Source organism: Sus scrofa, chromosome 12, assembly GCF_000003025.6.
Source record: "Sus scrofa isolate TJ Tabasco breed Duroc chromosome 12, Sscrofa11.1, whole genome shotgun sequence".
Taxonomy (NCBI): domain Eukaryota; kingdom Metazoa; phylum Chordata; class Mammalia; order Artiodactyla; family Suidae; genus Sus; species Sus scrofa.
In genome coordinates this window covers 38,618,891-38,645,201 of record NC_010454.4, presented here as the reverse complement: position 1 = coordinate 38,645,201, position 26,311 = coordinate 38,618,891, and the positions used below count along the sequence as shown (strand labels likewise).

General features: G+C 43.8%; 1 protein-coding gene across 12 annotated transcripts in view; it reads left to right on the top strand.

Annotated features, from left to right (window-relative positions):
- The window catches only part of ACACA (acetyl-CoA carboxylase alpha), a 294,152-nt gene that overhangs the window by 229,866 nt on the left and 37,975 nt on the right, over positions 1-26,311 (top strand). For all 12 annotated transcript variants that reach the window (XM_021066228.1, XM_021066229.1, XM_021066236.1 and 9 more), the window contains 5 exon segments: positions 1,677-1,797; positions 2,391-2,501; positions 20,450-20,593; positions 21,805-21,925; positions 25,242-25,338. In XM_021066228.1, the coding sequence (XP_020921887.1) occupies positions 1,677-1,797; positions 2,391-2,501; positions 20,450-20,593; positions 21,805-21,925; positions 25,242-25,338 (594 nt within the window).

Genomic DNA, 26,311 nt, shown 5'->3' with positions numbered 1-26,311 from the left:
AATGGGAGAATATGCTGCTTCCAAATCACACACCTTTGAAGCAATATGCGCTCCTTAGGAGGGAAAAGATCTCCTTTGCAAAGAAGGCTGTTGTGCCCATAAGTGTTTGTGACTGTATGGCATGTGGGCCTTATAAGGACACATTACTCCCTCCCCAATGTATGTGGCTCATTAACCCCTTTAGAGAGATTAGCTTTACCTGTAACACAGCTCTAGAATTTAGAGGCTAGATACAGAGCAAAAGGAAGAATTGGGGAATTACTAGGAATCCGGGAAGCAGAGATGCAAAGCCACTGACCAATAGCAAGGGCAAAGAAAAGGAGCTGATGGAAGCCTGGAAGTAAGGGAGCAGAGACATAGTGGGGTGGGGGGATAGTTTAAGAGCCAATGTGGGATTTTTGTTTATTATTTCAATTTATAAAACTGTGCCCAGTATGGAGCCTTTTGGGTACTCATGGAATGTAAATAACATACGCCTGTCTCTACTTCGAACTTTGTGTTTTTCCTTCTGTTTGTTAGTTGCACTCCCCATCTCCCATTTCCCATTATCAACTATCACTCCTAATGCCCTGCCAAGAAGACAGATGAGTGGCTCCGACTGGATCCACAGGATACTTTCTGGACAACTTGGCCAGCATTTTACTTCCACACACATTCCCCCGACCCCTCCAGAGGACTATAGCCAGTCACCCTCATGTATACACTTGATGCTTACAAAAGAGCAGGGGTAGAATTCACTGCTTTGACCTTTCCCTTCATCCTCGTCTTGGAAAGAGAGAGGATTTTGACTTGAGAAATTAGGCTGCGTGTTCTCACTATGTCTCTTAGATTTTTTTTATTACTAACATTTATCTAAAATTCTTGATTTGGAGTTCCCATCATGGCTCAGCAGTAGCAAACCCAATAATATCCATGAGGACATGGGTTCAATCCCTGGCCTCGCTCAGTGGGTTAGGGATCCAGCATTGCCGTGAGCTGTGGTGTAGGTCACAGACACAGCTCAGATCCCTTGTTGCTGTAGCTGTGGTATAGGCTGGTGGCTACAGCTCCGCTTCGACCCCTGGCCTGAGAACTTCCCAAGGCCCTGAAAAGACAAAAAAAAAAAAAAAAAAAAAGAAGATGTTCCCTTGTGGTGCAGTGGGTTAAGGATCCGAAGTTCAATCCCTGGCCCGGGAACTCCACACTCCACAGGTGCAGCCTCGAAAATAAATAAATAAATAAATAACGTTGTTGTTTTAATGGCTGTTGCTTATTACAGAGAAATATACATTGACCCTGCTTTTAAGAAACTTGTCCTAGAAAGTACGAGAGGGCATCTAACATCAGACCACCACCTAACTCTCATGTCAATGCTTAGAAGCAGATGCTGTTGTTCCCATTTTACAGAAGTACTCTGGTCTTTAGAGTCACACTGCTCTGTGTGTCAGAGCAAGGAGTTAAACCTGTATACCTATTTCCATATTTTGCTCTTTCTGTGCTACCACGTTGCTTCCAAACAAAATAGGCACCCATCTAAGAAGGAAAGACAGACAATGAGTTTAAGAGAAGTCCAGGGCCCTGGTGTTAACTACAAACTTTCACTGTGCTCTCAGCAGCCTCCTGGTAATGGCTGCTCTTCTCATGGATTGTTGTTGCTGTGTTTGACCTTTATAACCTGGCATGGCTGTATCCACTAGGTACAAGATTACCGATATCATTGGGAAGGAAGAGGGCCTTGGAGCAGAGAACCTTCGAGGTTCTGGAATGATTGCTGGAGAATCCTCATTGGCTTATAATGAGATCATCACCATTAGCCTGGTAAATATTGCCTGAGTCTGAGCTTTTTGAAGAGCTGACTGTGTGGCTTGGATTTGTTTTTGCCCCCATCACTGTTACTCATTCCCAAATGAGAACTTTTTTAAAAATTGTGTGTGTGTGTGTGTGTGTGTGTATATGTGTGTGTATACTACTTTGTGCACAATCGCAGAAGATAGGATAATGTAAATAATTGAATTAAACCTAGCACCTCATGTTGGCTTTTAGTTTAACTTCTTATTTCTTTAAACCAGAGTATTAACAGCTTAAATTTCTTTTCCTCTTACTCTTTTCCTTGTTCATACCTCTAGTGTAGATGCTAAACATCTGTGAAATGGACAAAAGTGTAAGAGACATAAAGGGCCTATGATCCATTAACTATCATTACTTGAATCTTTAAATGAATTCTGTACCTTCCTTTCTTTCACCAAAAGGTTGTGGGTTTTTTGTATTGTTATTAACCAAAAATATTTCCTTGAAACCAGTTTTTTTTTTTTTTTTCCTATTAATGTGAATCTTATATATCTGTGCCTTAGTTCTTATACCTTGGGAGAGAACATAAATATGTGACAGGTAGAATTTATTCTTTTTTTAAGGTTACCTGCCGGGCCATTGGGATTGGGGCTTACCTTGTCCGACTGGGACAGAGAACCATCCAGGTTGAAAATTCTCACTTAATCCTGACAGGAGCCGGGGCCCTCAACAAAGTAAGTTTCCAGCATTTGGGAGAAAGTATGTGAAGGTTTTTGAAGAGTATTGTGAATTCTTTTGTGTGTGTGTGTGTGTGTGTGTGTGCAGAGTATAGTCTATTTCATAGGATACAGTACACTGTACAAGGTGCTATAATACACTATATTACAATATACAGCATTAAGCTACATCATATATAATACATATTGATCACATAGTATATCTCTAAATATAGATACATCAAATATATAATATATGGAGATATATAGCAGTAGCAAACTATAGATAAATAATATATAGAAAATACTATAAAGCTGTTCTATTGCGAATTCTTAATTCTAGATCCTGATGGGAGGGAAGCCATTCAGCCCTTGTCTTCCCCAGTCTGTCTCTTGCCCTCTCCATCTTCCTTGCCTATTCATTCATTTGTTCATTCAACAAAGTGAGTATTTTGAGTATCTGCTATGTGCCAGGCACTGTTCCAAGCCCTTTGGATATGTTAATAAACAAACCATATAAACATCCTACTGCATTCTAATGTCTTTCTAGAAAGGGAATTAATTGAATGCTTCTGTTCTGCCCTCCCTCCCCTTTTCTCATCTGTGAGCCAGGGATGTGAGATTTTATTCCCACACATGGAGCTACCTCAGAAACATCCCCTGAATATGTCAAGGATATCTGGTTTTAATGTTTTGAGAAATCTGTGAGAGCACCCTGAGAAAGGACACTTATGGTGGTCCCTTGTACATGAGAAATACGTTGAATGGGAAGATAGGTGGTGGATGGATGTATGGATGGATCCACTAAGAAAGACTATGACATAGAGATTTACCTTCCTGTGGAGTTCCTGTTGTGGCTCAGAGGAATATGGACCCAGCTAGTATCCATGAGGATGCGGTTTCAATCCCTGGCCTCCCTCAGTGGGTTAAGGATCTGACATTGCCATGAGCTGTGGTTGCAGACCCGGCTCAGATCTGGCATTGCTGTGGCTGAGGCCAGCAGCTGCAGTTCCAATTCGACCCCTAGCCTGGGAACCTCCATATGCCTTAAGTGCAGCCCTAAAAAGCAAAAAAAAGAAAAAAGAAAAAAGGAAGAAGAAGAAATGCTTGTGCCTTTTCAGTCCAAGCTCATAGTAGCTTTTTCAAAGAGGGAAAAAAAGTGAGGTTACTGCTTGTAAGAGTGAAACTATCTAAGAATAACTGAATATACAAAGGACAGTGCAGTTCTGACTTCTTGGCAGGCGTAGGAAAATTATTTTCTCTCCGGAGCCAGAAATATATAATAGTCTAAGGCTGGCTGACTGACCTTGTACAACTCATGTAACCTCTCAGCTCCTTGGCTTACTTGATCTGTCAAAGGGGGGTAATAATTTTGCCCTTTAAATGCTGTGGAGATCCAATTAGAAAACATAGGTAAAAGTGCCTGGTACTTGACACAAAGCATTGGACCTCGTTACAGCTTCAGTTCCCTTCTCCTCTCTCTCACATGGTTTGGTGATCAAGCTTGTGGAGTTAATACGCAAACACTGAGTTGTTTACTAGACTTGCACAAACTTTTTATCAAGCTTTGACTTTCAAGTGGAAGGATAGGAATTAAGTGTCCTATCCCATTATTCCCGTTTAGAAAAAGTTGACACTTCCATCAGTCCAATTAGCTTTGGGGGATGTCAGAAATGAGAGTCGTGTGACATGATGAGCTTGCTCCCTGCATTTATATGAACTCTGTATCCTTCTCTGGGCTTGCCTTTCTTTCCAAGGAAAGGCAGGGCACTGCTAACAATGGCAGACTCGGATGTCCTGCGCTGTTTTTGGAGAATAGCCTTGAAATAAAGATTGTGAACAGCCACAACTGAGGGAGATTATTGCAGTGAGAGAAACTTCTGGGAGTCTTCCTTTTTTTTTTTTTTTTAAAGGGGCTCTTTTGGATACATTCTTAGGATGAGATATTGATGAGTGTTGAAGAGAATTGTAGGTACCATTATCTGTGAGGATAGGATTTAAAGACACCTGTTATTTCCATAATGTTCCCATACCTGAACAAAGAACTAATTTCTGAAAAGTACCTTGTTACATTGAGTTTCTTATTTTTTTTTCCCGATACTATGTTATACCCAAAGAATATTCCAAAAAGCAAAGGTTTTATTGTTGTGTTGTTATTGTCGCTGCTGCTGCTGGGGTTTTTGTCTGCTTGCTTGCTTGCTTGCTTGCTTCCTAAAAACTGCTTGTTGAATTTTATCTGGGCTGCAAAGAAAGCATTAGGGATTTTTTTTTCTCTTAATATCTAGTTGAATTGTTCTGATCAAATTCATTATATTCATCTTCCACCTAGCCTTTAGGGCTGCTTGTTCAAGGAGAAGTCTAGTTGCAGGGAAAAGACGGTTAAAGCTGCAGCTGTAACTTACCCCACAAAGCTCATTTCCAGAAGGACATGATCCTTTGGAGCTGAAGGGAGTGATCAGTTGTAGAGGCTTCTAACCCTGCTCTGCCTGCTTCACTGCCTTCCTGTGCCTGCCCCTGAGGTGTAGAGCCCCAGTGCTGGAAAACCCCCGGTTTCATGCAAATTCCTTGAGAATGTCCTATCTTGCCCCTCTGCCTCTCAGGTATGAAAAAGGAAACCAGACGGAAGCCAGGCACATCCCAGGGCACATCCTGTCTTTGTGTGTGCCGATGTGTCTGCCTGTCCGCCCTTCTTCCTGTAGGCAGCTCTGTCTTGCCTCCTCGGAGCATGTGTACAGGCACGTTGAGTGCATGTCTCTCCCAGCGTGAATGCTGGTCTCTGTCTCTTTGTGCCCACATCTCGCATCTAGATCCCTCTTTCTCTGTGTCCCTCCCTGAGCCTCCATGTGTGAGAAAGCCTTTGTGTGTGTGTCTGAAAGCCCAGAGAGCCTCCACCAGCCTTGACCGTCTAGCTCGTCGTTTGCATGTACCTGTGTAAAGCGTATGTAGGCAGTGTATGCAAGCTTTTAGACTGTAAACATTTGACCCCTACCTTTTTGAGTCCTCATCCTTTATGTTAAACATTAGGGTGAAGAATAAGAAGGGAGGGGGGTGTGCAGAGGTTGTAGGAAAAAAAAAATCTGTGTGTGCAAGTGCCGATCCCGTTGACCCCTTTGAAAATTGAAATAATGATAATGCGCGTCTCCTGACTGCATCAAAGTATCAGCACATCAAAAGCCAGGAGGCATGAAATGCAAATGATAAAGTGAAAGCAGATGGATTGTGCATGATCGCCTGATGCCCAATGAATTTTAAAAGGTGCCGGTTTGCAAGGGGGTGGGGTGGGGGTGGGGATGGGGGAACTGAAATAAACACGTTATCCCTGCAATTTTTTTTTGTTCTTGACGCTCACTCCTGACAATATTTTTTCACACTTGAGTGAACACCCACTTCATCTCTCTGTCTCTCTCTTTCTCCTCTCTCCCTTTTTCCTCTCTCTCTCTACCCCCCTTCTCTAACTCCACCTCCACCCCACCCCCATCCACCTCTTACACGTCTCAGGTCATGTCGCCGCAGCTCCGGTGGAAATAATAAGATATAAACCACGAGGTTGTTATTTGCATAGAAATAGCATGGAGCCCCAGGCAGCAAGGGAGAAGGACACAGGGATCATTTGTCTAAAATTTTAATGAAAACTTTTGCTGAGGCAGAGATTTTTTTAAAAACTTACTTTCTCTCTGCTTTTCTCTCTCCCCCCATCCGTGCTTTGACTGAACATAGTTGGATGTGGAGTGAAAGGGGTGACACTCCACATATCATACGCCCGTAATGCAGCAACATGTAAATTGTTTGCTCCTTTAATAGATATGAAGCTGGAGAGACACACATTCCCAACTTAATACATTGCATGTGCGCATCAAGCTTTTACGGCTCCACTCCATCTTAGCGCACACGTGACGTTGCCTGTCGTTAGCCGGCCTGGTTTTAATTACTTTAGCCCTTCCTCCCTTTTGCTTCCAAAGACTCCTCCTTTTTAAAGGATTTCTTTTTGTTGCCAACAGTAGTAATGGGTGTAGAAAATAGAACCATTCTGTCCATTTCTTGTTTTTACTTCCAAGACTTCACTGTTCAGTTACACATCTTATTCACGGACCCCATCCTTTGCCACCCTGTCTTTTGTTCCAAAACCGGGAAATGCTCCCCACGTGTGTATTTTTATCTCTTTTCCTTGTGATCTCAGTATTTATGTTTTTTTCTTTCCTTGAATGTCTTGCTCTTTGCTGCCTGTAATTATTTGTAAAATATTCGAAATATTAAGAGTTGAAGAGAGATCCAGGGTCTGGGTTTTAAGTATTGCAGAAGCAGGTTTGACATTGACCTACAGGCACTGGATGGTGATTAGAGGCAGCCTGGATGGCTTTACTTGCAACTTAAAATCAAGAGCAGCTATCTGGCTTCTTGCTACCTCCTGGGTGGGCTGGTGATATCAGGGCCATTTTACAGGTGGGAAGACGAAAACAGTAACAAGTAAAGTAACTTAGTTCCACTGACAGCGATTAGAAGTACAAATAGAACGTGAACCTCACATCCCCAAGTTTCATTTAAGATGCTTAGTGTAGGAGTTCCCAACATGGCTCAATGGGTTAAGAGCCTGACATAGTGTCCGTGAGAATTTGGGTTCAATCCCTGACCTTGATGAGTGGGTTAAGGATCCCAGGTTTCTGTAAGCTGTGCCATACGTCGTAGATGTGGCTGGGATCTGGCATTTCTGGGGCTGTGGTGTAGGCTGGCAACTGCAACTGATTCAACCCCTAGCCTGGGAAGTTCCATATGACACAGGTACAGCCCCCCACCCCCCCAAAAAAAAGCTTAGGAATTCCTATTGTGGCACAGTGGAAACGAATCTGTCTAGCACCCATGAGATCCTGGGTTCAATCCCTGGTCTTGCTCGGTGGGTTAAGGATCCAGCATTGCCACGAATTGTGGTGTAGGTCACAGACACAGCTTAGATCCCATGCTGCTGTGCCTGTGGTGTAGACTAGCACCTGTAGCTCTGATTCGACCCCTAGCCTGGGAACTTCCATATACCACGGGTGCGGCCCTTGAAAGAAGAAAAAAAAGCTTAGTGTCCACGAGGCCTGAAAAGAGAAAGTAGTCTGGTCATTTTACTTTTTGTCAGTATGTCAAGAGAGAGATGACATAAGTAAGAGAAGATTCTCAGGGCCTCCACTATTTCATGTCACTCAAAGCAGCGGTGGATCATAGGTTCCGAGCTCTACACACTCCAGGCCGGGGTGGGCAGATCCTCAGCGTGCCTCACTGAGTGGTAAGGGCGGATGTGATGGACGGGACAGGCTACCCTGCTTCGAGGGAGTTGGGCTGGCCTAGAAAGGCAGCAGCCTCTGTGCTTGGGGAACTGGTTAAGATCCACCCTTAAGGGGCTGAGACAATTTGTGGAGCCAAACTCCTAAGTCAAGGTGCCCTTGGACGTTTGCAGTGGCTCTGGGATCCACTTCCTCTCCTCTCCACGCCTCCTGTCCATTTCTGTGTGCTGTGCTCAAGGTGATGTCAGACGGCGGACGGGCAGGGAGGACCTGGTATTGGAGGAACACGGATGTAGATGAGAGCCTGCTGGTTCTCAGTCCACTACCCCAGACTTGGTGGAAGCTCTGTCTGTATGCCAGGAATCAGAATCTGTCCTCTGGACAGTAACTGCCTGTGGGAGCAAGGCATGTGCCAGTGACTGATAGGTAAGATGATAGATTCATTCAAGAGGTGATATGTGATTTTTCTCATGGTATGCATGTTAAAGCTTCTGCTTTGGGGAAAAAAATATCTAATAATCTCATTCACCTTAGCAAGACCAGACTCTTATTTCCACTGAATCTACTAGGAAAAACTAAGTTAGATGATGCATGTGGCTAGGGCTGTATGTTAGATATAGGAGGCTAATTCTACTAATCCTGCTTTTGAGATTTTGTATCAGTTGCTCTCTGGATCTCAGTTTCCACATATACATTTTAATGTATCTGCACAATGTGAAGTGTGCAGTTGTTGCCGACTCTGCTGGGCACAGTGTCAGAACTCCTGCCCAGAGCTTGTAGCACCAGAGGCCTACACTGTACATTCCCCACCCTCACTGTGACTCTGATGCCCAGCGAGAGAGTCCGTCATGGAGGCTCCAGCAAGGAAGGCAGCATTGTAACTTTCACGTAACTTAAAGAGGTGGATTAGTTAAGAAACCCCAGATTTGGAGTTCCCTGGTGGCCCAGCAGGTTAAGGCGCCGATGTCATCACTCCTGTGGCACGGGCTCAAGTCCTGGTCTGGAAACTTCTGAATGCCACAGGTGTAGCCAAAAAAAAAAAAAAAAAAAAAGACTGCCCAGGTTTGATTCCAAGCTCTCCCACCTCTGAGTTGTGTGTACTCACCCCTTCCAGGGCACTATTGTATTAACTGTAAAACAGGAGCCTAAGAGTTCCTACCTACAGGCTCTTGTGAGGATTAAAGGAGTCACTACAGGTAAATCACTGGCACTATTGTAGTCCTCCCTGAGATGCATTTAGAGTCCTTTCTCATTGCACCTCATTATCCAGGCCCTGGAAGGAAATACAGACACAACATTCTCTATCCTTTCTGACCCTTTGAAGGCAAAAATCCTTTAGGAAAATGTTAGGTGCCAGTCCTCACTGTGGCAATGCATTCCTGTATTGACTTTTCCCAACAGATGTTATTTAAAGACGATCACACACTTTGGAAGGCCATTAACGTGAGAGGCACCCTGTTCAGTCCGGATAGGGTCGTATATGTGTCAGTCATCTGTCTGTGAGGGTCCCCAGGGACTTGTTGATACAATAGCCCATAATCACTCTAAGGATCAGGTCAGCAATTTGCATTTTTAAAAGTCCCTAACTACCTATTTTCACAATAGACAGGCCCCACACTCTCCAAGCTCCAGATGGGGTCGCTCTCCTTTCTAAAGAGGGTGTTTGAGGTTTGAGCTTCCCTTCCCAGCAGGCCTAGCTTCAGTGTGACGAAGGAGTTCTCTGCACTCCTTAGTTTTCAAGCCTCCCCCCACCACACACACAATATGGGCAGACTGGCCCCACTTGGGGTTGTTTCATTTGTTTTTCATTTGATGTTCCTTGAGTTTGGTAAGAAACTGTACAGTTATGTTTGACTCCATCAGTGAGTCATGGTAATCTGCCAGCAGTCCCAGCCCAAGCTCTCCTGCCGAATTGCCAGTCAGGTGTCCCTTGCCTCTGCCTCTCTAAGAGCCTGTGTGGCCCTGGTGGCTGAGAGCCTCAGGACAGAGGGACCCACACAAGGATCGGTCCAGGGCTCCTGGATGAAGTCAAAGCTCTGAGGCTCTGCCTGGGCACTAAATAGAATAGAGACTCGGGAACTATCCTGCGTGACAGCCTTTTATAAAATCTGCTCAAACTTTTTGAAGTTACAGTGCCTTTAGATTAAAAATAAATAAATAAAAACAAAAAACTTTTGATTATTACTCTCCTTGCCATTTACTAGCAACTTTGGGCTCCAATATCTTTGGGGCATAATTTTCTTTTTGCAAAATACATTTCCCACTTTAAGGTGAGAAACAGAGGATCTCTTAATCGTAAATTGAATTTCTAGTGTTCTCTTACACTATTAAGGTGTATCTTGATTTGTAGCCACAGAACCTTGTTAGGGTGGGGCAGGGAGACAATAGACTGGGGCGGGGGTGGGGGCAGGATCTAAAAATGTGACTACATGTGAGAAAATTCTATGTTAGTGAGATTACATATCAGTGATATGTAATGTTATTACATATTAGCAAGATGAGGAATGAGAGGTGTTATGTATAACGATTAAAATTTTAGTATTTTGTTTCTTATCCACATAACGGAAGAATAAATGCCACAAGGGAGTGGTGCTGGTGGTGCTGTTCATGATGTGGATGTAAATTGTAATTGTCGGAAGGGAAATGTTCTTCAAAAGTCCAACCACTCAACTGCTGTTTGAATTTCCTCTGTGACTCCGTCGCCAAATAGTGATGCTCGAAAAGCTCAACTGAAGGGCTCAGTACTTTTGAAGCCAATCCCTTTTCTCTTTTTTTTAAAGTTTAAATTCCCTGGAGTTCCCTTTGTGGCTTAGCAGGTTAAGAGCCTGACTAGTAACCATGAAGATGAGGGTTCCATCCTGGTCTCGCTCACTGGGTTAAGGGTCTGGCATTGCCATCAGCTGAGGTGTAGGTTGCAGATGCAGCTTGGATCTGGTGTTGCTGTGGCTGTGGTGTAGGCCAACAACTGCAGCTCTAATTCGACCTCTAACCTGGGAACTTCCATATCTTGCAGGTGTGGCCCTAAAAAGAAAAAAAAAAAGTTTATATTCCCCTTTAAAATTTTTTATTTTTTTACTTTTGGCCACGCCCATGGCATGCGGAAGTTCCCTGGGCCAGGGATTGAACCCACATCACAGCAGTGACAATGCCAGATCCTTAACGGCTAGGCCACCATGGTATTCTACAATCCTTTTATCTATATAAAGTTCTTCCTTTATTTGGCTAAAGTCTGTTTCTCTGTATAGATGAACATATTCCTCTTAAAAAGTAGTGCTCAAAATTAACAGACTCCCAGTTTGATCGCCTAAGCCTGTGTAGAACTGAACTGAACCAGAATCTCTCCCATGTATTTTTACTTTCAGAATCTGGTCTTGTCTTGGAGTACCCATTGTGGCTCAGTGGTAACAAATCCAACTAAGAACCATGAGGTTGCGGGTTCAATCCCTGGCCTCACTCAGTGGGTTAAGGATCCAGTGTTGCCCTGAGCTGTGGTGTAGGTCGCCAACGCAGCTCGGATAAGGTGTCTACTGTGGCTGTGTCTTAGGACAGCAGCTGCAGCTCTGATTCAACCCCTAGCCTGGGAACTTCCATATGTCTTGGGTGCGGCCCTAAAAAGGAATCTGGCCTTGTCTCAAGAACAAATGTAGTGAAGATGAAAATATTCTTCAAAGACAGAAATTAGAGTCATAAATAATATTCTTCCCAACTCAAAAGATGAAGTGAGTCATAATTACTGCAGAAACAACTAAAACTAACCAGTCCGTAGTAGTGCTGTATGGAACCTTAGGGGTCTCCTGCACGGTGTCAAGCGAGGCTTTTGCACCTTTCCATCACCCTCCTTATTGAAAGTCAGGATCTTATACACGGTGTGGAAGATAGTGTTTTTGAGTGCTGTATATTTAGGTAATTGTGAAAACTCATTGTTTGGTGGTACTTATTTCAGGAGTCAGTAAAGATGATGTAGACTGATACTCTAAACCCTAAGGGCACACAAACTGAAGGTAAAATGCTAGAATTTATTACCCTCTCAGCTCGTGAGCCCTCTCTGGCTCACTTCATCATGTGGACCTCCACTGTATCTCTGCCTTCTCCAGAGCATCCATTCCAACCTCCCGGGTGGGGATGCTTCCTGAGGTTCTGTGGCATGAAGGTTCTCTGTACGTTCTGCCTCTAATAAAACATCCCTGGAGTTCCCTGGTGGCCTATTGATTAAGGATCTGGTGTTGTCACTGCTGTGTGGTGTAGGTTCAATCCCTGGCCCAGGAACCTCTGCCTGACGTGGGGCCAGCTAAAAAAAAAAACCTCCTCAAAACAAAAAACACTATCCCTGAGTTCAAGGTAAAGGTCCTCTGAGGACGGTGAGCACCGTGCCTTAGACCATTCTTTTTCCATTCAGTCACATGTTATTCCTTCTTAGGCTGGATTTTCCTCGCCTTTCTTTCTATACAGGTTCATAGCTCTGTCTTTGCAAATTAATGTTCCCTAGACGCTTTGCTGTTCCATCTATCCCTCCCCTCTCCCCTTAACCTTTCTCCTCCCCCAACCCCAGCCTGAAACCCAAGTAAATTAGCTTCTCACCCCTGCCCCCCAGTTTAAAAAAAAAAAAAAATCCCATACTCCTTCAGCAGTGTCTGCTCTTGGATTTGCAGTCAGCAGCCATCTCCAATAACCATCCGGCTGTCAGCTTTGCAGCTCCCCACTACCTCCCCCCTCCCCCATCACTCACCAGAGGAAAAAGAGAGCCAGAGCAAGAGCTTGAAATATATCATGCAATAGTGTATCATGAATTTGTTGTGAATCACAGCGGTGAAGCAGGTTTATTTATTTCTGAGACCTTAAATCAATACAAAGTAGGTCTCTTAGTTCTGAAGCTGGGATGGAGTGTGAAAAAATGAGCCCATTGTACTCTTAAAACTTTGGGGAAAGGAGATGACAGCTATATAATTCCATTTACCAGGCACTAGGGGCTTTAATGTGAAGGTGACAGGGAGCTCTTTGTGCATTTAGAGCACCATATCTTCTAAATAAAAGATCTGTAGACTTGATAGTGGAGCATAGCTCCGAGTTTAATAATCTCCAAGCATTAGACCGAGCCAATATGTTCCCAAGTCAGAGAGGTCCCCCCAAAACACTCATAAATTAAAAGTGCAAGAACTGCACACGTTGGTAGATTAGAAATGCAAGGACTTCAGTCTTCCAGGGGGAAGACAGACCTGGTCCCTGGCTGTGCACAGCCTGCTGTGTGAATATGATAAAGATGCGGGAAACGAGACTGTTTAGAAACCTGACTTCTGGCTGTTCATCATTCTCGGGAATGTCCCCCGTGCATGGATCCAGATCTGGTTATGTCCCCTCTCTTTCAGAGTGGGCCGTCTTCACACAGTCTAATCAGCTAATGTACACAGCCAGGAGTATTGAATTATGAAAGGAAAAGCTTTAAGAGCTGTTTAGATTGAACTATAGATGATCACGCCCAGGCCTCAAGTTTTTCTGGTTGATTTTTGACTAGCTCTTGATTTTTAAAATGTCTCAGTGTCTGGAACTTAAGCCCTTTAAAATATGTGCACATAGGAGAGATCAGTATTTATTAAGAAAAGAAGCACACTGAAATTTAACCAACAGCATGAGATATAAATGTGAGAAATCAAGTCCATTGGAACATGTAATCAAGTTTTGGGTATCTTCATTTTCTATCTAACCCTTTGATAAAATATTGCCTTTTCTCAACAGGTAAAACAGGTTTATGCAGCTCAGTAGAGCAACCCTAATATAATATGACTTTATAGTATATAGAGTTACTAGCTTAATTCTAGCCCAGGTAAGGAATTTTGAAAGACAAACCCAGTGTCTACACTGGGGAGAACTAAAGGGGGAGGAAAATTGAACCACTCGCTTTGGTTAAGGAAGATGCTACACGCTATAACACTAACAGGAAAGACTTCTTTTGCTTCTAGTGGTTCAGCTTGCTAAAAATACAAATCAGAGCTGAGTTTTTATAGAGCAGTGAGAATTAGGGCATTTCACCTGTGTTTACTGCATGCCTGTTGTGTGTGAATTTCTCTTCTTATGCTGTGGGCATACAAAGATGATTCCTGCTTTCATGGAGCTTAACATTTAGGTAAGACAATAACAGGCTTTTCATGTGTTCTAAGGGGAAAAATTAAAGTTCTGCCCACCCGATGTAAACGAGAAAATACAAACAGAGGGGCTGTAGAGATGAATAGTCAGTGTACTCCCAAGAAGCCAGGTCCCAGCAGGCAGTGAACTCTGTGTCTCGCCACTGGTGGGCACAGGCAGACAGTTACACAGGCATCTGCCTTCCAGTACCCACATACCTTCCCATATCCTATTCAGAAAAACCACTGGGAGGTGACTGGAAAAACAGGGACTTAGACACCACTAAAATAAAAATGTTTAATCTCAAAATACTAAGTATTGGTGAGGATGCAAAACAACTGGAGGTCTCCTGTGTGTTGGTGGGAATGCCACTTTGAAAAAGTTCACCTTTTTTAAAAAAAATAGTTACACACTTACCGTACAACCTAGCAGTCCTACTACTAGGTGTTTACTCAACGGAAATGAACATATCTATCCATACAAAAACCTGTGCGTGAATGTTTGCTTTAGCTTTATTCCTAATTGGCCAAAACTGGAAACCACCCAAATGTCCGTTCACAGGCAACCAGATGGACAAGATGTGGTATTTCCACAAAATGGAATACGACTCTGCAGTGAAAAAGGAGCTACTGCCGCCTCCCTCAGTACAAATGAATCTCAGCTGCCTTATGCTGGCTGAAAGAAATTAGATTCAGAAGGTTTCCATTTATATAACATTCTAGAAAAGGCAGCGTTGTTGAGTGGGAGACAGAATCGAATACAGAGGAAATGAGAATACCTGTGGGGCTGATGAAAACTTTGAGGGTGATTGTGATGGTGATACATGACTATATAATATCAGATTTCATAGAATTGGACACCTAGAATAGATAATTTTACTATATGTGAATTATGCCGCAATAGACTAGACTTTAAAATTTTTTCTCTATTAGGAAGTAATCTATTGTCAGTATACTCAAGTCTGCAGCTAAATGAGCAATTGATAGTTCCCTGTGATGAGTGATTTCATTTGGCATCAGTTTTCACTCTGGAACCTATGCCTTTTCTCATACATTTGACAAGTAAACTGTCCTGTGGTTCTTTTCTCTACCCCAATAACGTTCAAAATAAGTCTCCGTTCCTCACCCAGTCCATCTTCAAACGCTTATCATCCTCCTGCCGACTAACTCATTCCTCTGTTTGCTGTCCAGCTCAGCTGCAGAGATTTTCCCAGCGTCATTTCTGGCCTGTATCTCAGTTTCTTTTTGGCTAAATACCTTTTCTCCATGGGTGGCACAGTCCCTGTACTCCAGTTTATCCATCAGCAAACCTGATCACTTTATAATTTTGCTGCTTAGTCTTGCGGTGAATGGTGTTGAATCCAACCGTGGCTCAAGTCAGAGGTTTCCCATCCTGGGCCCGTTGTGTGTCACTGTGCCCCTTGCCTACCCCCAACCCTAGCCTGCCAGCTGCCAACGAGCTCCAGCTTGCTGGTGACAATAATGGCAGTAAAGGGAGGAGAGGAACTTAGAACCCTGTGTCTGTGTCTTAAGACCTTGTGTTTTGGAACCTCCAAAATATTCTTGGTCTCAGAGGCACTGGTCCTGTCTCCCTGGAGATTTAATTCCATTCACCCTTGGATATATTCCTGGAGAAACATTTACACTGTAATATGTGCTGCACCACTTAAAATTGTTAATTGGAGATTGAATTACTTGTCAGCTTTTAAAAATGTAGTCCTCTCAGGTCAGGGAGGAGGGTGTTAGCAGCTTGAGTAGATGAGCTATTGCATTTTTTCCTTGCCCTTCCTCTTTTCTCACCAGTCTCTCCCCCTCCCTTTTCCTCTCTCTCCTCCTTCCTCCTTTCTTTTGTCCCAGTTTTAACACCTCTTCCCTGTTCCTACTTTTTCTCCTCTCTCTCTTTATGCCTTAGCCAAACCTTTGTCAATATCCTGACAGGTCCTAGAGTGACTTTAATATCTAGAATCATGCATGAAGCCTGGTGATGACACTCCAGGAAATTTACAGAACCCCTCCTCCAATTCTCTTGAGAATGGAAATATCCTAATGAGAAGGAGGATTGCAGCAAAGACACAGCTTCGTCGCTTAATTCTTAGATGCAGGAGGACTTTCGTACACCCTGCTTCTTTAACTAGATTGCCCTGACCCACCAGGATTGTTTTAACGGGGGAAGGTTGGCTAATTGGGGGGAAGGTTGGCTAAATGGGGGAAAGCGGCAGTCGATCTCATTTTTTATTACATCGATGTGCATCATTTTTCACATCTCTAGCGCATGATTGCAAATATTTGCTTATAAATCTGAGGGCCGCCAACAAACTATATATCAGGACAAAAGCAAATTTTTGAAAAAATTGCGCCACGTTGCATCTCTGAAACTTGGAAATCTCAATGCCCGTGTGGTGACAAACATCCTGACAAGTAAATACTACACTCATGCAGTCTTACACAGTGATTTCATTTGCGCAAACCTCACAATGCTGTGCCACTTCAGTCAAACGTCTAGAGCACTGGGGAAGGGAAGAACGTATTTATCTTGATCTCCAAAAAGGGATTTAAGGGCGAGAGCAGGCGGTATATTAGACTGTTTTCATTGCTGTCAGCTATGGTAAACCTGAGCTGTCTGCAGTGTCTCTAGATAAGCAGCCACAGCAGCAGAGGCCTTCGCGTGTACCTATGACTACATTCATTTGGACTCCTTGTATCTCAGAATTCCTAAAGGCGGTATAGCATCTTTTGTGGAACTTCTCACAATTGTGTTCTGCTAATCACTGGCTTTATGTGGTGCCCTTAATTCCCAGGCCTGCCAGCGGTAATGAATGAGTGCTAGATGAGGCTTAAGTTCACATGGAGGGTGGGTGAACACCTTCCTTCAGACTCAGCCCTTAGCTCTGTTGGCATGGGCACGCTTCAGCAGAGGCCCCGGAGATGGTCCCTGTTCCTGGTATTTCATGGTGCTCCCTCTCCACTTAGACCTGGGGGGGCAGGCAGCAAAGTGGGGCCTCGGGAGAGTCACCTCTGTTTGAATGGTTCCTATGTTTAAATGGTTGTTGATGCTCATTGGGCAGATAAAGTTCGTATTATGCAGTATAAAATGTGGGAAGAATAATTTCAGAAAGGGAGCATGGCAACTTGACTCATATAAGAATGTGTATGGGAGTTCCCATCATGGTGCAGTGGTTAACGAATCCTACTAGGAACCATGAGGTTGCAGGTTCGATCCCTGGCCTTGCTCAGTGGGTTAAGGATCCGGTGTTGACGTGAGCTGTGGTGTAGGTTGCAGACATGGCTCAAATCCTATGTTGCTGTGTCTGTGGCATAGGCTGGCGCTACAGCTTTGATTAGACCCCTAGCCTGGGAACCTCCATATGCTATGGGAGCGGCCCTAGAAAAGGCAAAAAGACCAAAAAAAAGGAAAAAAGAAAAAAAAGAATGCATATGTCCAAGTTGCAGGGGTGGGGGCAGGGGGAAGCTGATGAAGGAAGCTCACAAAAATGTTATCTCGATGAGGGTTGTTTCCCCCAGGTTTTTCTGTAGAAGGTTGATAGAGCAGCAGATTGAAGAAGAAAACAATGGTTCTGTCTATGTGGGTTCTTTTCTTTGCAATCCTAGATGCTCATCAGAGTTCACTTAACTGGCCCAACAGGATCATTTCAGAATTAGGCAGGATGGATTTTTGTCCTCACCCAGAGTCTGCTTCTGCAGTTGGAGCTTTTGTTGTGAAGTAGTCTAAAATCATTAAAACCACTTGAGTCAGCAACAACCCCTATAAATCAGGAGCTATTGTGTGCACCCTCATTTCCTGGTGCGTGCTCCAAACACACAGTCACTGAAGATGAGCTGGAGGCCCCTGCCTTGTCTTCACCGGCTGTTGAGTAGCTGTGATTGTTAGCATCTGTTCGTGGTGAGTGAAGCAGGTTTCACTTTTGAATGTCCTTCCCCCCTCCCCCCCCCAAACCTCCTGTGAGAAGGCTCATCAGAGAGAGCACTTCGGATACTCTGTTCCTCTGTCCTATAATTTTTATCTTGAATTCCCTAATTAAGTGAATCTTACACACAACAATCATTTCTTTAGCCCAGGGTAATGTTCTCGTTGTGGTAAAACCTGGGTTTCTTTCTGAACCCAGAGGAGAAGAAATGGAGAGAGAGGCTGCCTTTTCAGAACAACGCCAATGCAGCAGAACCTGAGTTTCCACGAGTAAAGGGAAGGGAATGCTAAGTTATTAAACTTGGGCTCCTTCGGTCTCTTGTGAGTTTGTAAGAATGTGGGGTGACATGGGCAGAGGAGGCAGCCTCTGTCTCCCCCTCTGAAATGAGGGGCAGAGACAGCCCGGGAAGGTGCATTTGAACAGCTGAGCAGTCCTTTTTCTGAGGTGGCTCCTTCGCAGGTCCAGTACTGATTCCAGAGAGGTGTGGGCTTCTGAGTGGTCGGACATCGTCAAGTACTGGAGATGTATCATGGGAAAGAAAACAGCGTTTCTGAGTAGAAAATAACCCAGCCCTTGCTTTGAGGCAGCAAGGAGTTCTTGGCTCCTGACATAGTGTCAGATATTCAGGGTCAGTGCTGTGTCTCCTTTTTATTTCTTTTTCCCCTTTCCAATTTTATTTTAATAATTAAGAATACTGCTGATCATACGGAATGACTTCTGGCAGAGAGGCAGTCTGTCCCAGAAGGACCAGTTGTGGGCCATCGGGTTTATGACGTCCATAAAACCGGAGCCAGAGCAGAGCATGGCCTCCCTGAGTGACAGGGTTTCTGCCTCTGCCAGCCCCCCCCATCTGACTGCTGTGGACGTTTGTTTGGGGTTGGTTTTTCGTATTGTTTCCCGACGCATGTGCGAGTGTGCATGTATGCACACATTTAAAGATAGAAATGAAACAGGTATGTAATGCCCTCTGCCTGTTAGAAAGACTAAAGCCATAAAAATAACAAACGGCGTGTATTTGCTAGAATGTCAAAGTTATGAGTTTATTTTGTAATGATGTGCTCCTGCCTTCATGAGGTAAACTGGCCGTGGCGGAGGTGTTATTAGTAATATGGACTCAGTGGAGCAGAAAGCCTAGTGACCGAGAGATCAGTGTATCCGTCAGGGAGAGGGCAAATGGAAAGAGACAGCAGGAGAATGAGAAAAGAGCCGCGGTGCCTGGGCTGAGATTAAGGACAGACCGAGGGGCGGGTGGGAGCCCACTGGTCAGGTACGGTCTCCCGTGTTGCGGGGGCTCCCTCAAACGAGCTGCCGGCGTGCTGCTCAGCTCAGGGCTGCCTGCAAAGGCTTGTCCTCTGCTTCTTCCTTAGCAAGGAAAGCAGTAATCTGAGAGCAGTTTGGCTTCCCATAGGCCTTTCAGAGGGGTCTCTGCCACCCTTCCTGGCCGAAGTTAAATGGAACCCAGGCCAGCTGGGTCATCCTGAGGCCATCGCTTTGGTCACCACCTTCCTTGGCCTTTGGAGGTCGTGAGGCAGAGGAACCTCTCACAGCTCCTAACAAGAAGGGGCTAAAGGGGAACACACAGGTGGAACTGGCTCGTCTTTCATTTATTAGGTTCCCCCGAGAGACTGAAATGAATAAACTTAGCGCGGAAGAAATTCTGTGTTGTGGTTATTCTCTAAAGGAGGAGGGAAAGGGAAAAGAAAAGGTAAAATACAGTAAGCGCTCCGCAGCTGTTTAGAGCTCTCCAGGGCTGCCAGAGATGACTGGCAATTACCACACACTCAGCAGTTTGCAATAGTCACTGATCAGGCTGCCCAGCTTCCATCTGCTGGGTCAGAAAACCTCCCTCCCCGAAAGAAATTATTAAGCAATCTTCAAGGGAAAAAGAAACCCTACAATTTTCAAGTCGAAGGATATTTTTTTCTTCCTTTTTTTCTTTTTAAAGGAAACTTTATGGTCTCCAATAGCAGGCGCCCTTCAACCTCACGAGGCTTAAACTCCTCCAGTAGATACGCCAGGGAATCCTGAATCCCCTGGAACCCTGGGAGGGAAGGACGCAGGAGAGGTGGGCTTGGGTAGAAATCACTGCCCCAGCACCCAGCACACAAAGAGGGCTTTAGCGTCAAAGGTGCATGTATGTATCATGAATTGCTTCAGGATTTTGCTCTAAAAATCAAAGGTAAAGGGGAAAAGTAACCCTTAAAGAAACAAGGAGCTCAAACCTCACAGTGTTTCTTTAACTGAGACTTGTCCCTTGAGATTGTCACAAGACAGGTGCGTTCCCTCCTTTGTCCGTACACGCAGCACCCCCGCCAGGCCTGCAGACGATGACGTAGCCTGTGTCTCAGGGTCCCAGCTTCACTCACCGCTGTGGTTTCAGCTCAGAGTCAAGTATGCCACGTGTATCTGTGGCAGCTAGTGGAGAGAGAGCGGCTTGCTGGTGTTTAAATTGCAACTGAATATGTGATGATTGTTTAAAAGCCTTTTTTGTTTTCTAAATTTTCTTTTGGGGATAAAAGGTCCAGATAATCCTTCAACACATCCCACGGAGGCTAGCAGCTCTGTGTCAGGGAGGAAAGAATCCATTTTAGTGGGAACTACGAAATAGACTTGGCCTTTATTTCTGCCTGAACGAATGTCTTTTCTCTTGCTTGTTTCTCCAGGTTCTCGGGAGGGAGGTGTACACCTCCAATAACCAGCTCGGGGGCATCCAGATCATGCACAACAACGGGGTCACCCACAGCACCGTCTGTGATGACTTTGAAGGGGTGTTCACTGTCCTGCACTGGCTGTCTTACATGCCCAAGGTGAGCCCGTCCTCCCGACACGACAGAGCCCATAGGACCCCACCTTTCCGCCCCTGCACTTCTTTGTGGTAGAGGAATTTGTGACAAAAAGTTCTCCGAAAACCGTTGATTTCTTTTTTTTTCCTTAAAGCCATCTTTTGCCTGTTTAAGACACCTTTGGATTTCATTGGTTAGGCCCCTTTTATTTCCTTTCCTTTTCCTTTTCCTTCCTTCCTTCCTTCCTTCCTTCCTTCTTCTTTCTTTCTTTCTTTTTTCTTTCTTTTTTTTTTTTTTTTTTTTCTTTCTTTTTTTTTTTTTTTCTTTTTTTTTTTTTTTTTCCTTCTTCCTTCCTTCTTCCTTCTTTTTTTTTTTTTTTTTTTTTTTCTTTTTTTCTTTTCTTTCTCTCTCTCTCTTTAAGGCCACACCTGGGGCATATGGACATTCCCAGGTTAGGAGTCCAATGGGAGCTGTAGCTGCGACCACAGCCACGCCAGATCCAAGCCATGTCTGCAACCTACACCTCAGCTCACGGCAACACCAGATCTTTAACCACTTTAACCCAAGGATCGAACCCGAGTCCTCATGGATACTAATCAGGTTCTTACCTACTGAGCCACAACAGGAATTCCAGTTAGGCCCCTTTCTGATGATTTCCAGCCACAATAGCCTTCATGTCCCAGCATATTTTTTTCTGTTTTGTGTTTGTTTTTTAATTATTAAAGTATAATCATTTACAATTGTTGGGCCAATTTCTGCTGTACAACAAAGTGACCCAGTCATACATACATATATATGTATATGTATATATGTGTGTGTGTGTGTGTGTGTATATATATATATATCCTCTTTCTTATATTATCTTCCATCATGGTTCATCCCAAGAGACTGGATATAGTTCCCTGTGCTGTGCAGTAGAATCCCAGCATTCTAAGGCTCCTTCTCCACTGTGGACCTTCTCCTCTGAAATAGGTAGCCATCCCTCTGGGGAGCCTCCCAGAAAGCCTGGGCACCCTGGAATCAAGGGTCAGAACGCACCACTTTGTGCCAGGCTCCCACGTGAAACTTGAGAGCTGCCTCAGGCTTGGCACACAGTTGGGGTGCTTCTAGCTGATGGCTGGGACTAATGAGTGTTATCCCAGATGTGAGCCCTGCTGTATTTGTCTCTAACGATTGATGCTGGGTTGGAGTTATTCACTGATGACTGTGCTCTTTCCCTCCCAACCTCCTTTTAGAGCGTATGCAGTTCAGTTCCTCTCTTGAATTCCAAGGATCCTATAGACAGAGTCATCGAGTTTGTTCCCACGAAGGCTCCGTATGATCCTCGATGGATGCTGGCAGGCCGTGCTCACCCAAGTATGTATATGTTTGAGGCTCTGTGGTACCCTGGCTCTCCGCTTTCATTCTTCCTTTCACTTGCTAACCAATTCCTGCGCCACAGTGTATGGCAAAGAAAACAGAGCCACTAAGTACCTGGGGACAAGGGAAATAGCTCTCTGAAGAAAAGATAGAAAATCCTTCAGAAACAAAGGAGAAATGAATGAAATGAAGTTTACAAATCAGCCGCTGAGTCCTAAGCCCTTCGGTCTCTATACATCTCTTCTCTCTGTTCTGTTATTAGAGCACTTATTACTTAGTGGACTCAAGGACTTTACAGCGGTTAAATATAAGCCATAAAGCATAGAATTATAGGACCAGAATCTTCAACCATCTAGTCTCTATAAACGGAGATTAATCACATCTGTTTTAGGAAAGGCCTTTGAGACATTTTGGTGCAGGTGACTGCACTCTTCCCAGCAGGCTGTTGCTGGGCACCCACCCTGCACGCACCCTTCTGCTCTTAAGATTTTGGTAATATTATTGACTTATGCTTTAGTTATTAATGTAAGATTACTTGGTAAGATCTTTTATTCATGCAGAGATTTCCAGAACTTGTAATTTGATAGCTCTGTCAAGTGAGAACAAGCCCTTCTTCTGTGTTTATCTCATATGTGCCCCTGTCTTGAAGCTGATTTTATCAAACCTAAAAAACCAAAATAGGGAGTTCTCTTGTGCCACAGCAGATTAAGGATCTGGCATTGTCACTACAGCAGCTCAGGTTGCTGCCCTGATACAGGTTCAGTCTCTGACTCAGCAACTTCATGCCATGGGCGTGGCCAAAAACAACAACAAAACAAAACCCCCCAAAATGGGAAAATGAGAGCTGAGGCAAATGTTCATTCTTGTCTGTCAGTCCATTTTGCCAATTTTAACAATCCTTATTTAACAGGAGGTTCTTTCGTGAAGCCCCCAATCTCCCTGCTACAATTTGAATCTGTTTTTTCAGTCTTTTTGAGAAAGTGTGTGTGTGTTCTTTTTTGCACTTTTATCCCAACTCTCCCCTCCCTCCGCCAAAAGGTTATATCCAAAGTAAGAATGGAATGCAAAAAATAATCCATTAAATTTAAGAGTCATTGTGATTTTGTTGAAAGAGAAAGAGGTCTTCCTAAGGAAGACTTAGTAAACCTTTGTGGGTGCCCGCCAAGTCAGGTGGGACTATAAAGCACTGCCTTATATGCTATCATATTTGGGCTTACTGCTTCTCAGAGATAAAAAGAGATCACCATTTTATAAGCTCAGAGAAGTTAAGTGATTTGTGCAAGGTCACACAGCTAATATTTTGGAGTTGGGCTTAATCTGAAGCCTAACGATAGATAGGGTAGAAAAATCACCAGAGGAGGGTTGATTTTAATTTTAAAATGTTACCTGTTGTCCTTAATGCCTTTTTTTGTTATTCTTAGTAAAACTGAATTGTTTCTCTTACAAGGCCCAAAATATCACCATAGTGATCTTCTCCTTATCTCTCATGTTTTTAATACCAAGATTTATGATAAGAGCTATGAACCGAAGATACCCATCAGCCTTAAAATCCAGGACTTTTTCTGGAAGAATTCAGATCAAGACTTAATAAATGGTCTCCTGGGAATTACGGGGAGCCATGTAGCTGGCTTCTGAGTTCTGCACCTGAACTGAACCTGACCTGCTCTTTGCAGGTCCAGTAAAGCCCACCTACAATAGCCATAGCCCACCAGTTACCCCCTCCCTCAGTCAACATTGATGGATTTATAGCTTTCCATTTTGAAATGAATTCTGTAGTTCCAAATCATTATTACTGAAGTAAGAACCATAAAATGATCCAAGTTAAAATTTCAATATCCTGATGCACTTAAAAGTTGGTTTAGAACCTTCATCAAAATTTGAGCCCTCTGTCACGGGGTGAACAGGTTGTGTGTGTGTTGTGTGTAGGTGGGCATTATCCTGGCTGTTATTAATGAGATCCACAGAATAAAATGAATTTGTGATAAACTAAGTTTTCTGGGTTTTGGATAATATTTTTTCATCGATGCGCTAGCAATTCATCCTGCTGTCTCTGTGCAGCTAACACTCGCTCCCAAATCGAGTGACTTCAGATTTTAATTTAGTGGAAGCGTTAAAGAAAGCAGATGATTCCCTGTGATAAGTTAAAGCAGATATCTTCTAGGTGAAAAGTTAAAGTCATTTATTAGAAGAGATAGTACCGTGATATTCTTCAAACTGACGCCCAACACGAGACCAGAATCTAAACGATCAGCTTTAGGCTCACGATCGAGAGATAATTTTGAAATGGATGATCACATTTTACACCGGGGCCATAGAGGCAAGGAATGTAGAACACAGTAATTACAAGTTTAGTCTTGATAAAACACTCTCCATCCTGGTTAAGTCAGCAGAGGTTAGCTTGCTTGGATCTCCACTTTTAATTGGTTTTGGACTGGGGTTTTTAGGGGGCGGAGGGCCACGTTCAAATTAGAAGATTCACTGAGAAACCGTGAGCCGAGAGGGCAAGCTAGGAAACAGTTATTTGCAGAAGCTTTTATGGGGCCATGGTCAAACATGGATACCTGTGGAACAAGTTTTTTTTTTTTTTTTTTTTGTTTAAACTAAGGTGTTGAAAGTTATGTACCTTGCCGGTGAAGGAAATTCTGGGTGCAAGGGAAGTTAATGACATCAAGTGTGTGCATCTGAATCATTATATTTTCAATACCTGTCAAGAGCATAAGCGGCTTGGCCCTTTCTTCTAGTAAGATGACACTTTGTTAGCAGTAAATAAAGCAGATGTGTCTTACTGCTTTTCTAGCAGAGAGGCTGAGTCCCTCTTCTTTTCCCCAAATTTGGGTCTTCATCTGATCATTAATATTTATCATTTGGCTGTCTTCACCTTTCCATTAAAAGAAAATCAGTGGAATCAAACAAAATTGTAAGCTAAGTTTTAAACTAGAAATAGATATTTTGAAAACATCTTTAATGACTTGGCTGCCTTTTGACAAATGTTTGTGGTGTTTTGAAAAAAGCCAGATTATTTATTTAAAAGCCTGCAAACCCTCTCTGCTAGCTGAACCCCATCGTTTAACAATAAATGATGCTTTTGCTGATAAATGATTCTTTTTATTCAGACTAGCAAATGAAATAGGAGATGAGGTCTGAAGGCAGATGAACATTCAGATGAATGTTTCCATCTATTACAATACGGTTAGAAACAAAAACAAACTCCCCCAAATAATCCCCCCAATCCAGCCTTCAGTTTGCCAGTTCCAGTGTATTTTTGGTGAATTGACCAACTTGATTGTCTGCTTTCTTTCTTTCCCTTCCGTAGCCCAGAAAGGTCAGTGGTTGAGTGGATTTTTTGACTATGGCTCTTTCTCAGAGATCATGCAACCCTGGGCGCAGACCGTGGTGGTCGGCAGAGCTAGGTAAGTAAGAGCTCTTTTGTTTTGGAACCTTTTTTTCCCCTCCCAACTAAAAACAAGAGAAGAAATGGCTATATAGGTTGTTTAGTTAGGGGTGTTTTGTTTTTCTGATGGTTTTGTTTGTTTGTTTTTTTACCAATAATGCTCGCTTTATCTAAACTTTCTCAGAATACTGGATTACAGCCATGCCCGAGGCGGCATAACTAGATCACTGGTTCCCAGTGGTCACTCCAATGACACATTTAACCTGAAGTCTGATTTTGGCAGCATCTCCTTTTCACGATTCTGAGAGAAGCTCTTTGGGGGCTGTAACGCCCAACCGCAATAGCCACAGCTCACCAGTCACCCTCTCTACCCCCCAGAGACCAATTTCTTTCAGCAGTAGGTGCCAAGTGGATCAGAGTCACCTCCTTCTCTAGGTAACCCACCCACCCAAAAGTTCTGTGTAACTGGGAAGAAGTTTCTTCATGGCATAAAGATTATTTAAGTCATGGAGTTTCTGTGGTGGTGCAGTGGTTAATGAATCCGACGAGGAACCATGACGTTGTGGGTTTGATCCCTGGCCTTGCTCAGTAGGTTAAGGATCCAGCGTTGCCGTGAGCTGGGGTGTAGGTCGCAGACGCGGCTTGGATCCTGCATTGCTGTGGGTCTGGCGTAGCCTGGCAGCTACAGCTCTGATTAGATCCCTAGCTGGGAACCTCCATATACCGCAGGAGTGGCCCAAGAAATGGCAAAAAGATACACACACAAAAAGATTATTTAAGTCATAAATGCACCATACCGACTTATCATCAGATTTGAATTGCAAAGAAAAAAAAAGTTACCCTGAAACAGGAGTGAGTGAAATAAGCCAGGATAGGTTGCAGGGATACCTCTATTTTTCAAGTGGGAAATTGAAGTTTCTATTAAATTTTAATACCCACTCTAAGAAGTGCTTCACTCAACAGCGGGCTCTGCACGAAATAATCTGCTGCGC